This window comes from Gossypium raimondii, chromosome 1, assembly GCF_025698545.1.
Source record: "Gossypium raimondii isolate GPD5lz chromosome 1, ASM2569854v1, whole genome shotgun sequence".
NCBI classification, from domain to species: domain Eukaryota; kingdom Viridiplantae; phylum Streptophyta; class Magnoliopsida; order Malvales; family Malvaceae; genus Gossypium; species Gossypium raimondii.
Genome location: NC_068565.1, coordinates 12,785,087 through 12,804,205, shown reverse-complemented (window position 1 = coordinate 12,804,205; position 19,119 = coordinate 12,785,087). Strand labels below are relative to the sequence as shown.

General features: G+C 31.4%; 1 protein-coding gene across 1 annotated transcript; it reads left to right on the top strand.

Annotated features, from left to right (window-relative positions):
• Nucleotides 1-4,833: 4,833 nt before the first annotated feature.
• LOC105782734 (uncharacterized) lies at nt 4,834-6,183 on the top strand. The gene is made up of 3 exons (XM_012607685.2): nt 4,834-4,869; nt 5,740-6,020; nt 6,102-6,183. Exons 1-3 carry the CDS (start codon nt 4,834-4,836, stop codon nt 6,181-6,183), a joined length of 399 nt encoding a protein of 132 aa, XP_012463139.2.
• The last annotated feature ends 12,936 nt before the right edge of the window (nt 6,184-19,119 follow it).

Below are 19,119 nucleotides of genomic sequence, written 5' to 3'. Positions count from 1 at the left end.
TGAACATTAAGCTTACTAGGTTGTGGGTAACTTGGTTTAGTTAAGGTTTTTATGGAAATTTGATTTCTGTTAGGGATCGTCCCGATTAAACAACAAGTAAAAATAGCGGAATAAATTGAGAAATTGAACACACAAATTTAACGTGGAAAAACTCCTCCAAAGAGGATAAAAAACCACAAACAAAGATAATTTTACTATAATGGAAAAAGAACGAAGAGTACAAAAGATGGAGATAAAACTAAACCCCAAAAACCCGAAAACAAAGAACCCTCAAAACGTAAACACAAAATTCTCTAAATGTGTTATGAGTTCTAATCTCTAATGGGTGTATTTACTAAGGTTGTAAAAGAGCCTATTTATGGGCTAAATTCATATTTCAAATAATAATAAAATAATCTAAACTAATCAGTGTTTGACTGAAACAAATAAACAGAGTTTAACTAAAAGATTATTTCTCAAATTTGACTGAAAATAGGAGTCATACTTAACAAATCTCCAACTTGACTCATATTTCCAGAACGCCATCTTTGCCAAAGGCCGCCACGAGCCTATCTTGAACTATGCAGGGAATTAACTAAGTCGAATCTGTGTTTAGAAACTGGAAGACTTCTAGCCTTCGACTTGTATACTGCCAAATCAAAACTAACCCGGGTTTGATTTTCACGAACATAGTGCCCTAACTTTTCAAAACTTGCATCCAAAAGAGAACCTCTCTTCAACGAAACGGGCATACATTTTTCCCTCCTATGACCAAGTTGCCTCCGCTCCAAACGAGCTGACTTCGACTTTGTAACGGACGAGGGACGTCCGATTTCACCGGTCACTGTAGAACCTTCCAGAATATAAAGACTGCCAGTTCTTTTACCTTTTAACAAAGCGAGACCTCCACGAGATACTTTAGAGCCGCTTGATGTTGATTCTGCATCCTTTCAAGTCTAAAATATTCAAGGAGATGAGATTCTTTCGTAAATCAGGTACATACTTGACATCTGAAAGTGTCCTAATCGTCCCATCGTGTATCCTAATTTTAGCAGTACCAATACCAATTACCTTACTAGATGAATCGTTTCCCATGCGCACAACTCCACCTTCAACCGAACTGCATGTAGAGAAGCATTCTCTATTGGGACACATGTGGAAAGAACATCCCGAATCTAGGATCCACTCGGACGTGAGCTTAGAGTTATCGCTCATTGACACTAACAAGAAATCATCACTACTTTCATCGATCAAATTAGCACCAGGTACATCTTCCTCGTTGCTCTCAGCAGCTCTTTTATTTCACAGTTTTTAACAATCTTCTTTGACGTGACCTAACTTTTTACAATAGCGACACTTTTTGTCTCGTTTCTTTGATGCTATCAAAACGGAAGCTTTCCTATCTGCCTTGCTATCCAAATGAAGCTCATTGTCGAGTTTGTCTCTACTCAACAAATGACCCTTCACATCTTCGAACGAGAGTTTGTCTCTGCCATAAATCAGGGTCTCCCTGAAAGACTTGTATGAAGGGGGTAAAGAGCACAATAATGCATAGCTTGATCTTCATCATCAATATGAAGCTCAACGTTCTTTAAATCATTTAAAAGAGTTATGAATTGACTGATGTGATCTCTAAGAAGCTCACCTTCGTTCATGCGAAACGTAAATAGATATTGTTTCAACACTAAATGGTTAGCCAGAGACTTAGTCGCATAAATAGTTTCTAACCTTTTCCACAAGGCGGATGAGGTCTTCTCCATCAATACCTCCTGCAATACCGCATTCGCGAGGCACAACTGGATTGTAGACAAGGCCTTTTCATCAAGCTCTTCCCATTCTGTTTTGTTTAGATTCTCAGGCTTTTTCCCGGTAACAACCTTTTTCAAACCGGATTGAACTAAAATTGCCATCATTCGAACTTGCAACAAATTGAAATTTGTCTCACCATCGGACTTCTCAATTTCAAACCTTGTTGTTGCCATATTTGAATGGGCTGATCTTTGAACTAGCTCTTGATACCACTTGTTAGGGATCGTCCCGATTAAACAACAAGTAAAAATAACGGAATAAATTGAGAAATTGAACACACAAATTTAACGTGGAAAAACTCCTCCAAAGAGGATAAAAACCACGGGTAAAGATAATTTTACTATAATGACAAAAGAACGAAGAGTACAAAAGATAGAGATAAAACTAAACCCCAAAAACCCGAAAACAAAGAACCCTCAAAACGTAAACACAAAATTCTCTAAATGTGTTATGAGTTCTAATCTCTAATGAGTGTATTTATTAATGTTGTAAAAGAGCCTATTTATAGGCTAAATTCATATGTCAAATAATAATAAAATAATCTAAACTAGTTAGTGTTTGACTGAAACAAATAAACAAAGTTTAACTAAAAGATTATTCTCAAATTTGGCTGAAAATAGGAGTCATACTTAACAATTTCAAACTTGGAAGGGCCTTTAATGATGACAGGGGACTAAATTATTAAGGAAAGAAAAGTTTTTCTCTCTAAATAGTGGTGACATGAAAGAGATGAAGAATCTTCTACATCTTTCCTTTAAAATACAACTATAATAATAAAATATAATAATAGTAATAACAATAATAAAATATAAAATAAAACAATATAACTTATTCATAAAAATCTATCCATCATCATTATCCACTAGCTCTTGGTAAAAGTATTGTCCATGTCATCACACATTTCACCACTAATTCAATTTAATCCTTTTATATTTTAATTTTCTCACTTTGATTCCAAAATTTAGTAAAACCTTCCAATTTAGTCTATACCTCATTAATATTTCTCAATACATCAGTTTTTAAAATTTTCTCCAGTCTCCTACTATCTTCTCCACTAACACTTACAAATCACATTTTATTTATTTTGAAAAATTCAGCTTATATCTACTAAAAATAACATTGTTACAACCAAGGGAATTTTGAGGATGTTAAACCCCTAACCGAGTTGGTGACCTGGTTGAGGGTAACACCAACTTAGTCAAAAGCTTAAATAATAATAGAGATATATGTGAAAAGTAACATAATTAAAACACGATAAAATATACGACTATGATAGTAACATAATTATATGCATAGGTTTCTGAGTCCTATCATGTATGAGATATTTAGGCCATTAGTCCCAGTTTGTTGGCTTTAGTCCGGATTGTATCAATTCTTAGTCCACTTGTACTGAAATAGTTTGGTTTTACTTGGTGGTTATTCAGACAGTTTGTTTATAATAATTTGATACTTGTAATTACTTGAACTTGTAATTGTAATTGTAATTATACTCTACTTGTCACACTTAAAAAACCAAGTTTATTTAATATTGATATTAGACATATTCAAAATATAAAAAAAATAGTTTAAAAAATATTTTATTAAGTTTATAATTTATTCTAATAAATTACTAAAAATAGCAGGTTTGAATATTAATATGAAGGTATGACCTATCATCAATTTGTACTTTTATATACAAAGTAAGTTATAGGTTAAAATGTGTTAAAAGTTTTGTACTCTTTGTGAATTTATAATTTAATTTTTGTATTTTTATTTTTTGAAATTTAGTCTTTTACTTTTCAGATTTTGAAATTCATGTACAACTTAACATTGTTGAAATTATTCTTTTAAATTCATCTTCATTACAACACCATTTTTAATTATATTGCTACTAAGTGAGTTTTTGTTATTTCAAAATTTTCATCAACAAATTTAACAAAAATAAAAAGTTAACAATTGTACTTGAATTTTAAATTGTCATCAACAATTTTTATTTTTATTTTTAAAATTAAAAACATGTTTGATAAATAAAAAAGAAAAATATTTTTAACAATGAAAACATGTTTGGTAATTAATTTTCTCTAATAGACATAAAATAAAAGATTTTACATATATATATATATATATTATGAAATAGGGTACCAAATATAATATTAAAAAGTTAATAAAAATAATTTTGTGTTTATATGTGTTTGAACGGGGCAAATTCATCTAAAACTAAAATATCTTATTTTCATCATTTTCATTTTACAAAACATTTTTAATGAATACAATGAAAACAACTTTTTTTTCTTTATTGTTTTCTAATTTTAATATATCTCCATTTTCATTTTCTAAATTTATTTTATAAATATTTTTACCAAACACATTTTCTTCAATATTTTTATTTTTAAGAAAATAAAAGTAAAACGAAAATGATGTATGTTTCTTGAAACCAAACAGAGCATAAATATCTGGAAATAAAAGTCCACACATTAAATTTTAAATTTGTAAAGAGTAGAGAGCTTATGATATATTTTAACCTAAGTTATATTATTATGAGGATATATATATTTTTATAATTTCACATAATCATTTATTTTTTTGCCATTTAATTCTATACTTAATAATATTGTTACCCCTGAGAATATAATTACTGGTAATTGATTCTAGAAATTGGAAAGTGAGGTATAAAAATAATAAGAGATTGGGAGACGCACGATGGAAGTCGTCAACTCCAATTCTTAATAGAATTTCAATGCGGACAATGAGACTTTTTGATGTTCTTTTCCCAATACTTGCTGATTAAGTTTTCAACCTCAAACTTAATATTCAAATATAAATTTTTATTAAATATTTTGTTTGGAGTTTAATTATAAATAAAAAATTATGTTATTTTTAAATAATAAATATTATTTATGTTCTTTTTATACCGTACAGAAACCATTGTGATGATTTTAATAATGAAGTCATTGACTTAGCAATTACTTCCACGTTAATTCTAATGACGATAAGTTTCTTAGCCAGCACTCCATGAAAACGTTATAAATAAGATGTGTTGCTAGCTTGGCTATTACAAAAGAGAGCATGCTTTCACCTATTGTCGGATTGATGGGCCGAAAGGTATTTATAATATTTAGAGCCTGTAACCTTCATTTGTATATTGTACATGTTGAGGACAGGTTGCTTTTTTTCAAAGAAATCTTAGAAATGTTATTCGAAGAATCTCTTAATAGGTCAATATTGTTTTTAAGTCAAGCTAAAGTTTTGTCTCTTAACTCTGTCGAGAGGCTGAGCTGGAGTCGAAGTTCACAGAATGAGAATGTTTTGTTGGATCGAATTGTGTGTGGTGCACGATTACTTGCTAAGGCGACATGAACATTGTGCGCTTGGTAGGGTTTGAACCTTTGCCTTTTATATGGCATCCAAGGGCACATATGCTAAAGGGCTAGCATTCAAATCCTATCAAGTGCGCAATGCTCATGTCCTTTCGGCTGGTGACACGCAACTTGATCTGACAAGATGTTTTTTTACTCTGTAGACTTCACGCGACTCTTAACAAAATCAAGAGACAAAACTCTAATCTAGAATAATACTGAATTGAACGAATTTGGATGGAGGATACTTATATATTATTAATGTTAATTCTTTTAAGGTCAGGCTAATTTGTTTTTAGATGGTTATGTCCTATAAGTGAACGGGATAACCTGCAAGATGGTGGAATCTGTTGGTTAAAAGAGTTTATCAATAATCATATCATAAGCTTTTTCATTTTGTGTGTACATGCATATAACTTTCATATATTATGACATATTTTATCTATTTATATTCTCCTTTCCATTTTATGGTCCATATTCCTAATATATTAATTATATATATTTATTTCTTGTGGTTTATGAATCAAAGTGTGGGAACCTCAAATATATATATTGAACAGTTTATAGTTCCTTGTAAGTTTCGATGTTACTAATGCAGTAAAAGTATTATTGACAGAGGAAGATTGCAAAGAGAAGTAGGAGAAGAAGATTGGCGAGGTTGAAAGCAGAGATAGAAGAGATAAGGGAAGAGCAAAAAAGCATAAATGAAGGGCAAAGGCAAGTTGGAAAAAGAATGGAAGCCATAGGCGAAGAATGCCAACAACTCAGCATTGAAACTAGCAAAGTAATCCGACAAACGGCAGTGACTCAAATCCGGTTGGCTATCATGTTCAACATCCTCAAGGCACGACAAGATGGCGATATTGCTAAGGCTTCCCATTTAACTCACTTGCTTCGGTTTGTTTTGCATCCTAAAAGAAGATTAATATATATTATGAAGAATTACTATTAATGTTTTTCTTTTTAAATTATTTGCAGTGAAACAATGGGAGGGCGTAATCACAATAGTTGTTTATTCATACAACTGAATTACGATGAAGTATACGTTGGGTTACAATAATTAATTGATTTGGTATATTTGTATTTACAACTTTAGTTTGTATATTCTTTTAGTTATTGTGATGTTTTCAAGCTATATTTTAATTATTCTGATTTTATTCTTCATCCATATATTGAATTGATGATGTGGTGTATTCACTTCTTATATCTTTCTCGAGAAAGGATTGTATGAAAGCGTGGTTTTACGTCATCTCTATCCTTTTCAATAAAAATGATAAATAAGATTTTTCATCTTGACTTTTACCATTTTAGTTGGATTTGAATTTTTTCAGTAACAAAAATTTTATTTGTCATTCTCTTGTTGGAAATGGATGAAATGATGTGGAATCGTAATTTCATACAATTCCTTTTCTATTTTTGATATCTATTCGTAGATATTTACATATATAGAGTAAAAATTTAAAAGTTAGAAAATGTTTTGAAATTTATCTCTACATTTATTTTAAGAATTTAATTTCTCTACTTTTTAAATTTAAAATTTAGATCTAGATATTATCATCATTTCAATTCTATTAAATTCATCGTGTGTCATATTAAAATTAAAAAATCCTTTGATAATCATATAATAATAAAAATAATGTTCAAAATAATGATGAGAATATTTTCATAAAAGCATCTTTTCAAACTCGCCACGATAAAATATTTTTGTTGTTAGAATAATGATTTTAAGAAAAATCAATGTAAACATTTTGATGAAAATGGTTAAAAATAGTTGTAACAGAGCATTACCGGAGTCTACAGATCAAATAGACAGAAATTTCAACATTTCATATAACATAACATTCATGTCAGAAACCAATCAAACTCATACATATTGTCCCTTATTCGAGCCCTCGAGGCCCAAAATACGTTTTAGAAACAAGTCGGGACTAATTCGAAAACTCAGAATTTTTTTTCGGAAACATTTAAAAATTTTCAACACTGCAGGGGTCACACGGCCAAACCACACGCCCGTGTGCTAGGCCGCGTGAACATACTGACTTGCAAACCTTTATAAGCTACAGGGGACACACAGCCGTGTCACCTGGCTGTGTGTCACATACGGCTGAGACACACGCCCGTGTCTCTACCTGTGTGGACGAAAATAAACTATTTTATAAGTAATTTTTTTCACCCAATTTGGTGTCAACCTAAAATTAACATTATGCATATAAACAAGCCATATTATGGCATCCAAAACAAGCAATATCAAGTCTTAAACATGTAGTATATTCACATACAACCAATATGCCCTTAGACACCTCAAATGACAATTATAAACATGTTTAACCATGTAATCCATGTAACCAAGAAAACAACCAACCAACTTTTATGTATAATTGCATTAACACACAACATGTAAATCATTTACCAAAACTTAACATTTGGTACCAATTTTATCACTTATTCAATAGCATCAAATACATTACACTTACTATAGCATAGTACCAAATCACACCAAGTTATAAAACATACCTCATATGCATATTCAATTACTATTTTACCTTTCATTATTCAACCACAAATCGTTCCACACATCAACATTATAAGGCAAATTATGCACATACCAAAATACCAAAACACAAGTCAAATAAGTGGTTTATCTCAACAAAACACATATAGGTCAACATTTATCCAAAATAACCTATACATGCCATTATAACCAAAATCAAAACATCTAAAAATACCGATAGAATTGATGGATAGTGTGATATAACTCCGACAAGTTTCCAACCCAATTGAGCTTCTGATAATCTGTGAAATAAAGGATAAACAACTACGTAAGCAATGAATGTTTAGTAAACTCGTATGACCTTTAAACATAATATTCCAATTCAATAATAAACTTTATATATTAAATATAAAACTATATCAATGCATCAAGATTTATCAACTACATAACCACTAACTCATAAATGAGTAAGTCTATCAACATCATATATATATATATATATATTCATTTCTAACTTTATAGGATTTTATAAACATTATACACCATCATTAACCTTCTCATAAAACTACGAATAAGTTCCTTTACTTATTTTTCATTCTATTGATTAAACATAAACTTAAATAACAACATCAATAAGCTAATTAATATATTTATTCATATCATAGGTAAGTTCAACCATAACATACGTAATTTCTCATGTAACACCTCTAACCCATATCCATCGCCGAATTAGGGTTACGAGGCATTACTGAACAAACAGAACCATCTCAAAATCAATGCATATATATTATATATATATTTAAATATAATAAGCTTGGTCTATTATAAAACAAAATGCAAAATTTTAAACTTCTCTCTTCTAACCATTTCTAATAAACAAAGACATTAAAATCTAACTAATAAAAACATTGCAAACTAGCAAATCCATAAGAAAATAAACCATTTTAGTATGGCTATAATTATCATATACAATACAACAAAATATGACCTTCAAAACATTTATCTAGTCTATACATGCCATAGTTAGAATTTAAATATTTTAAATACCGAGATAATAGATAGGGTGATGAACTTGCTGACGATCCCCTTGAAGCTTGATCTAAAGTCTATAAAACAGAGAGAGGTAACGAACAAAGTAAGCTTATATAGCTTAGTAAGTCTATAGCATAATTAAAAAAAATATATATATAAAAGTCATATAATTTCCAAATCAAATTCACTGAAATCGTAAATAACACAAATAATTATTATATTAGCATTTGTTGTCCTTAAACCATTTTATTTATAATCAAATATATATATACATCAAACACATACCTCGAATATATGTATACAGATACATCATATGCATATAACCGATCATATATATATATACTAAATAAACATTATAACCGAATGCATTTAACCAAACATGTATATATATACTTATTGAATGCATTTGCGAATATATATTTATCAATTGCTTAGCAAATGCATATACCTATTGCATATATATTTAATATATGCATATACCGAATGCACACATATATATATATCTAATAATTGCTTAGACCCAATATATATATGCTCATCAATTTAATATAACCAAAATCATATGACTGAACATTTGTATACTCATCAAACACATGTATCTGAAAAATAGGTCGAACGTTTATGTATTCATCAATTCCATATAATCAAAATCATAGATATATCAATTGCATATTCTCACATAATTTAAACAGATTCACCGGCACTTAGCCTGCTAGGTTTTAAAACCTGATTCGGTACACCGGCTTTTAGCCTGCTAGACTTATTGTCCGAAATGTATCACCGGCATTAAGCCTGCTAGAATTATAGTCTAAATAATTTCACCGGCATCAAGCCTGCTAGACATAAAGTCTGAATTAATTCACTAACAATAAACCTGATAGGCACTGAGCCTAAAAATCTCAATTCACAGAAGTTGTTACTCATGTTCGAACTATATTTGTATATACTGTCCATACATAAAAATTTAGCTCAATAATTTATAAACTATATTTTTAAACCACATAGATATATAAAGATCAAATACCAAATTCAGCTAAATAATTTAATTAGACATCCGTACACTCACATATATATACATATAATTTAATCAATTAAATTCTACTATTAAAATCTTATCATTTAACTTTTATCATACCTTAAGTAATATATGTTACTAATCGAATCACTTAAATACATATATATATTTCATAACATTAAAAAAATCAATTCAAAGAAAATATATATCATACATTCTAATACCTTATAGATAATCTAAGCTAAAATTTCATACCTTTAATTCAATACAAAATTTGTACATGTATATACACACATATTTGAAAGTACATATACATACATAAGATTCATACCTTTAAATATATTCAAGACTTATTCATGAGTATACATATATATTACAACTCACGTGTACATATATATACACATTCATACCTTTAACCAAGTCCAAAGGTTTATACATGTATATGCTTATATATATATTCGGACCTTATGTATACACATATTATATATATATAAATACCTTTGATTAAAAACAATTATTTATACATATATATTTTGAACATGATATATATATATATATATATATATATATATATATATATATAATCATTCATACTTAAACCAAATTCAATACATATACTTTCAATTTTAGCTCACCAAAATACAATAGATATTCATGCATATATACTGATTTAATAACCTCAAATTGCTAATGGACTTACCTCGTACGTTGAAAAGTCGAAACGAGACGATTAATCGACAACTTTAGTTTTTCCCCGATTCAACTCTGATTTCTTTGGTTCTTGATCTAATTATATTCAAAATAAGCTAGTTTAAATATAATTACATTCAATTTAATCCAAAAACACATAAATGGGTAAATTACCATTTTTTGCCCCTAACATTTACACTTTTTACAATTTAGTGCCTATTGGATAAAACACAAAATACACAAAATTTGTTCACAACATACAAGGGCCGAATGTACCTATTGTTCATACAAGTCCTCACATTTCATTTATTTCACATTTTAATCCCTCAAAAATTTAATTTCACAATTGAACTTTAATTACTCAATTTCACCAAAACTTCCAATACAGAACATATTAATCTAAAATGTATCTTTCATTATTCATCATCAAACATCACATAACACAAATGTTCATCAATGGCACAACTCAAAATATTCATCAAAATTAAAAATTCAAACATGGGTCGGATAGTATTCAAAGCAACGATCTCAAAAACATAAAAATTATTAAAACCCGAACAAAGAACTAACCTTAATTTGAGCTCATTAATGGCCGAACCTAGCTAGGTTTTTTTTTTCTTGTTTCAAATTCGGCAATAGGAAGATGATGATGAATTTATTTTCTTTTTGTTTTATTTAACATATAATAACATATATATTTTTGGTTTACTATTTTAACCTTATTTAATTTAATTATAAAACATATAATACAAGGTCAATGTTGACCATTGCCACCCACTATCATCTAAATGGCCTAATTGTCATTTAAATCCCCCATTTTTAAAAGACAACAACAATTAGGTGCTTTTAAGATTGACCCTTAACTTTTTAATTTTACACGATTAAGTCATTTTCTTTAATCGGTCATTCAAACGATAAAATTTAAACATGGAAATTTCACACAATCAAATTCACACATAATAAACTCTCTAAATAATATTAAAATATTTTTTGACTCAGATTTGTGGTCCCGAAACCACTCTGTCCGATTAGGGTCAAAATTGGGTTGTGACAACTCTCCCCGCTTTAGGGATTTTCGTCCCCGAAAATCTTACCGGTGAATAGGTGTGGGTAACATTCTTTCATTGTATCCTCTGGCTCCCAGGTTGCTTCCTCAACTCTATGTTTATGCCACAGTACTTTAATTAACGAAATTTTCTTATTTCGTAACTCTTTAACCTCACGAGCTAGAATGTAAATCAGTTCTTCTTCATATGGCATATCAGATCTAATCTCAATCTCTGACGGACTAATCACATGTGTAGGATCAGATCGGTATCTACTACGCATCGAAACATGAAATACATTGTGAATTTTTCCTAGCTCAGGTGGTAACATCAATCTATATGCAACCGGTCCGATACGCTCTATAATCTCATACGGTCCAATGAATCTCGGACTCAATTTGCCTTTACGACCGAATCTGAGTATTTTCTTCCATGGTGAAACTTTCAGAAAATTTTTTTCTCTATCTGAAATTCTATATCCTTTCTTTTCAAGTCCGCATAAGATTTCTGACGATCCAATGCTGATTTCAGACTATCTCGAATCACTTTCACTTTCTGTTCAGTCTCTTTAATCAAATCGACCTCGTGTATCTTATTTTCACTGAGCTCGGTCCAATACAATGGTGTACGACATTTACGACCGTACAAAGCCTCGTAAGGTGCCATTTTGATATTAGATTGAAAGCTATTATTATAAGAAAATTCAATCAAAGGTAAGTATCGTTCCCATATACCTTCAAACTCGAGAATGCAACATCTCAACATATCCTCAAGTATCTGAATGATTCGTTCGGATTGACCATCTATTTGTGGGTGAAAAGCTGTGCTAAAATGTAGTTTCGTACCTAAAGCATCTTGTAGTTTCTTCCAAAATCGCAATGTGAATCTCGAGTCTCTGTCCGAAACAATAGAAATAGGTACTCCGTGCAATCTCACAATCTGAGAAATATATAATTCAGCAAGTTTATCAAGTGAATAATCAATACAAACCGGAACAAAGTGAGCCGATTTTGTCAATCTATCAACAACCACCCAAATTGCATCTTTCTTGCTCGGTGTCAACGGTAAACTGGATACAAAATCCATAGTAACTCTGTCCCATTTCCATTCAGGTATCATGATCGGCTGAAGCAACCCAGAAGGTACCTGATGCTCGAATTTTACTTGCTGACATATTAAACATTTCGAAACAAAGTCAGAAATGTCTCGTTTCATACCATGCCACCAATAGTGCTGTTTCAGATCGTTATACATTTTTGTACTACCCGGGTGAACAGATAATTGACTGTTATGAGCTTCATTCAAAATCATCTGAATTAACTCTAAATTTTTCGAAACATATAATCAGTTTCTGAATCTCAAACAATCCTTAGCATCAACTAGAAACTCTGGATCAACATTTAAGTCACAATGAGCTCGTTTTGCAATTAAATCATCATTAGCTTTCTGAGCTTCACAAATCTGTTGAACAAATAACGATTTTGCTTTCAACTCAGCTACTATCACACCATCATCAGACATAGCCATATGCGCGTTCATTGCACGCAAAGCAAATAGTGATTTTTGACTTAGGGCATCAGCAACAACATTAGCCTTTCCCGGATGATAGTCAATTACAAGCTCGTAATCTTTTAGCAATTCTAACCATCGACGCTGTCTCAAATTCAGATATTTCCGAGTCATCAAATACATCAAGCTTTTATGATTGGAATAAACATGACATTTTTCGCCAAACAGATAGTGACGCCATATTTTCAATGCAAATACAATAGCGGCCAATTCCAGATCGTGTATCGGATAGTTCTTTTCATGCGGCTTTAACTGTCTTGAGGCATAGGCTACAACTTTGGCTTCCTGTATCAAAACACAGCCCAAACTATTTAAAGATGCATCACTATAAATAACAAACTCTTTACCCGATTCTGGCTGAACTAAGACTGGAGCTTCGGTCAAAAGAACTTTCAACTGATCGAAACTTTTCTGGCACTTTTCTGACCACTCAAACTTAACATCTTTTTGTAGTAACTTTGTCATCGGGGTAGCAATCATAGAGAACCCTTTTACAAACCGTCTATAATAACCAGCGAACCCTAGAAAGCTTCGAACTTCAGAGACATTTTTCGGAGGTCTTTAATCAAGTATAGCTGAAATTTTACTCGGATCAACCCGAATACCCGATGTTGATATAACATGGCCCAAAAAACTGACTTCGCGTAGCTAGAACTCACATTTATTGAACTTTGCATACAACTGTTTATCTCGCAAAGTTTGTAACACAAGTCTCAGATGTTCGGCATGCTTGGTTTCGTCACGAGAGTAGATCAAAATATCACCTATAAATACTACCACAAACCGGTCTAGATACTGTCTAAAGATCCGATTCATCAAATCCATGAAAACAGCAGGTGCATTAGTAAGTCCGAAAGGCATAACAAAAAACTCATAATGTCCGTACCTAGTTCAGAAAGCAGTCTTTGGTACATCAGAGTCTTTAACTCGTAACTGATAGTAGCCTGATCTCAAATCTATCTTCGAAAACACTGAAGCCCCTTTTAACTGATCGAACAAGTCGTCAATACGTGGCAACGTATATTTATTCTTTATAGTCATCTTATTGAGCTGCCGATAATCAATGCACATTCTCATCGTTCTATCTTTCTTTTTCACAAATAGAACTGGTGCACCCCAAGGAGAAAAACTCGGTCGTGCGAAACCTCTATCTGTCAACTCTTGCAACTGTGCTTTCAACTCTTTTAATTTAGTCGGTGCCATACGGTACGGAGCTATTGAAATCGGAGTCGTCCCCGGTACTAACTCAATTCCAAATTCTACCTCTCGAATAGGTGACAAACTCGGTAATTCTTTGGGAAACACATCTGAATACTCACACACAACTGGCAGAGATTCAATCTTCTTTTCGGTCACTTTACTATCAAGAACATATGCAAGATAAGCTTCACACCCTTTCCTCACATACTTTTGAGCCAACATCAAGGATACCACTGATGGTAACCATTCAGATCATTAGATTCAATCCGAATAATCTCGTCATTCTGGCACCTTAATCGATAGTCTTTCTTTTGCAGTTAACCACAGCATCGTGTAAAGTCAACCAGTCCATACCCAGAATTATATCGAACTCGTCAAATGGTAACAACATCAAATCAGTCGAAAAACACAAATCTCGAATTATCAACGGACAATTCTTACAAACTTTGTCAACCACAACACACCGGCCTAAAGGGTTCGAAACTCTAATCACAAACTAAGTAGACTCAACAGGTAGAGTCTTACTGAATACTAAAGTCTCACACACATAAGGATGAGTCGAACCAGGATCAATCAATGCAATAACTTTATTATCATAAAGAGTGAAAGTACAAGTAATAACATCTAAAGAAGAAGCCTCCTCTCGAGCACGGATGGCATATGCTCTGGCAAGTGCACGAGCCTCAGATCGAACTGCCGTGTCCTTTGTCCCTCTCTAACTACCACTTACATTACCCGAATACCTAGGTGGTCTACCTCGTACTGACACATTACTCGGTCTAGTACTCTGTACAGTATTTTGCTCAGCTACCATTGGACACTCTCGAATGAAATGATCCTTTAAACCATACTTAAAGCAAGACCGATCATGTAATCTGCTATCTCTAGGATGCCATTTCCCATAATTCTTGCACTCTGATCTATTTTGTCGAACATTACCCACACTAGCAACTGAAGTAGCTCGTGAACTCACAGGGGTTCGATCTCGATCATGTTTAGGAAACCCTACAACAGCTTTAGATCGGCTATGATCCTCTCTGAATTTCCTTGAGGCCAACTGGAATGATTTACTAAATGATCTTTTACGGGAATCTTGAGCTTCATAGTAAGCTTTTCTCTTCTCTTTCCCGAGCTCCTCGGATTTACAAGCTCGTTCAACAAGTACTACAAACTCCTTTATCTCAAGTATGCCAACTAACAGTTTAATATCTTCATTCAGCCCATCTTCAAATCTTTTACACATAATAGCCTCAGTCGAAACACACTCTCGAGCATATCTACCGAGTCTCACAAATTTCCGCTCATATTCTGTTACTGTCATCCGACCCTATTTCAATTCAAGAAATTCCTTGCGTTTCTGATAAATGAATCTCTGGCTGATGTATTTCTTACGGAACTCAGTCTGAAAGAATTCCCAGGTCACTCGCTCTTTCGGAACCACCGATACTAGTGTATTCCACCAGTGATATGCAGTGTCCCGTAGCAAAGATATGGCACATTTCAAGCACTCATCAGGGGTGCAAGATAACTCATCAAACACTCGAATAGTATTATCGAGCCAAAATTCAGCTCGCTCAGCATCATCATCATCAGTGGCTTTGAACTCCTCGGCCCCGTGTTTTTGAATTTTATCAATATGAGGCTTAAGTAATCTCATCGGATCACTCACTTGAGGTATAACAGGAACTGAAGATGGATTAATCGAGGGTAGAGGTTGTTGTGCAGCAGGATTAGTCTGAATATATTGAGTAAACTAGTCGTTCATCATTTGGTAGAAGGCTTGTTTAGCCTCTCCCTCTTGGTTACTCAAGGTCGGTCTAGAATCTACTGATTCTGTATACAGATACATCATATGCATATAACCGATCATATATATATACTAAATAAACATTATAACCGAATGCATTTAACAAAACATGTATATATATACTTATTGAATGCATTTGTCGAATATTTATCAATTGCTTAGCAAATGCATATACCTATTGCATATATATTTAATATATGCATATACCGAATGCACATATATATCTAATAATTGCTTAGACCCAATATATATATGCTCATCAATTTAATATAACCAAAATCATACGACTGAACATTTGTATACTCATCAAACACATGTAACTGAAAAATAGGTCGAATGTTTATGTATTCATCAATTCCATATAATCAAAATCATAGATATATCAATTGCATATTCTCACATAATTTAAACAGATTCACCGGCACTTAGCCTGCTAGGTTTTAAAACCTAATTCGGTACACCGACTTTTAGCCTACTAGACTTATTGTCCGAAATGAATCACCGGCATTAAGCCTGCTAGACTTATAGTGTGAATAATTTCACCGGCATCAAGCCTGCTAGACATAAAGTCTGAATTATTTCATTGACAATAAACTTGATAAGCACTGAGCCTAAAAATCTCAATTTACAGAAGTTGTTACTCATGTTCGAACTATATTTGTATATATTGTCCATACATAAAAATTTAGCTCAATAATTTATAAACTATATTTTTAAACCACATAGATATATAAAGATCAAATACCAAATTCAGCTAAATAATTTAATTCGACATCCGTACACTCACATATATATATACATATAACTTAATAACTTAAATTCTACTATTAAAATCTTATCATTTAACTTTTATCATTCCTTAAGTAATATACATTTACTAATCGAATCACTTAAATACATATATATATATTTCATAACATTAAAAAAATCAATTCAAAGAAAATATATATCATACATTCTAATACCTTATAGATAATCTAAGCTAACAATTTCATACCTTTAATTCAATACAAAAATTTGTACATGCATATACACACATATTCGAAAGTACATATACATACATAAGATTCATACCTTTAAATATATTCAAGACTTATTCATGAGTATACATATATATTACAACTCACGTGTACATATATATACACATTCATACCTTTAACCAAGTCCAAAGGTTTATACATGTATATGCTTATATATATATTCGGACCTTATGTATACATATATATTATATATATAAATACCTTTGATTAAAAACAAGTATTTATACATATATATATTTTCGAACATGATACATATATATATATATATATATATATATATATCATTCATACTTAAATCAAATTCAATCCATATACTTTCAATTTCAGCTCACCAAAATACAATAGATATTCATGCATATATATTGATTTAATAACCTCAAATTGCTAATGGACTTACCTTGTACGTTGAAAAGTTGAAACGAGACGATTAATCGACAACTTTAGTTTTTCCCCGATCCAACTCTGATTTCTTCGGTTCTTGATCTAATTATATTCAAAATAAGCTAGTTTAAATATAATTACATTCAATTTAATCCAAAAACACATAAATGGGTGAATTACCACTTTTTGCCCCTAACATTTACACTTTTTACAATTTAGTGCCTATTGGATAAAACACAAAATACACAAAATTTGTTCACAACATACAAGGGCCGAATGTACCTATTGTTCATAAAAGTCCTCACATTTCATTTATTTCACATTTTAATCCCTCAAAAATTTAATTTCACAATTGAACTTTAATTACTCAATTTCACCAAAACTTCCAATACAGAACATATTAATCTAAAATGTATCTTTCATTATTCATCATCAAACATCACATAACACAAATGTTCATCAATGGCACAACTCAAAATATTCATCAAAATTAAAAATTCAAACATGGGTCGGATAGTATTCAAAGCAACGGTCTCAAAAATATAAAAATTATTAAAACCCGAACAAAGAACTAACCTTAATTTGAGCTCATTAATGGCCGAACCTAGCTAGGTTTTGTTTGTTTTTTTCTTAATTCAAATTCGGCAATAGGAAGATGATGATGAATTTATTTTCTTTTTGTTTTATTTAACATATAATAACATATATATTTTTGGTTTACTATTTTAACCTTATTTAATTTAATTATAAAACATATAATACAAGGGCAATGTTGACCATTGCCACCCACTATCATCTAAATGGCCTAATTGTCATTTAAATCCCCCATTTTTAAAAGACAACAACAATTAGGTGCTTGTAAGATTGACCTTTAAATTTTTAATTTTACACGATTAAGTCATTTTCTTTAATCGGTCATTCAAACGATAAAATTTAAACATGGAAATTTCACACAATCAAATTCATATATAATAAACTCTCTAAATAATATTGAAATATTTTTTTGACTCGGATTTGTGGTCCCGAAACCACTCTGTCCGATTAGGGTCAAAATTGGGTTGTTACATCTCATATATATGTACATTAATAAACTCATCAATCCCTTTTTCATCATATCACATTTCAATTATGAACTTATCATGTGATTTGTATAATACCAGACATAAGCATATACATCAATCATAATCTCAAGCTTGACATAAGCCTAATCACCATCATCAATACACAAGTTAGTACATTTATGTATATAACTCATTTTCATGTTTCAAATCACTATCCCATTTTCAATTCTCATACAATATCATCCAATATCAATCATAGTACCGTTTTATTTAATTACCCTTATTAAAATGACTCGGACTCGGACGGATACACAGATCCAACCAACATCCTAGTTTGGTACCCAGTGCCTCATCGGATAATTCGAAGTAGTAAATTGATACCCAGTGTCTCATCGGTTAAACCAAAGTAAATTGACACCAGTGCTTCATCGACTCGAAGTTGAAGAAATCTCTGAAAAATTCCAATCTTATGGCATGCCATCTATATCCAACTCAGCCCGATACAGTTAATAAGGTTTAATTTCACTTCCAAATACAACCAATATCCAATTAGCATATTTGCACATTATCACATTTACACACATATATATTCCTTTCAATTCAAATAATCAACACATTCAAATTTTATATACCAATTCAATCCATTTCAATTAACTATCAAATG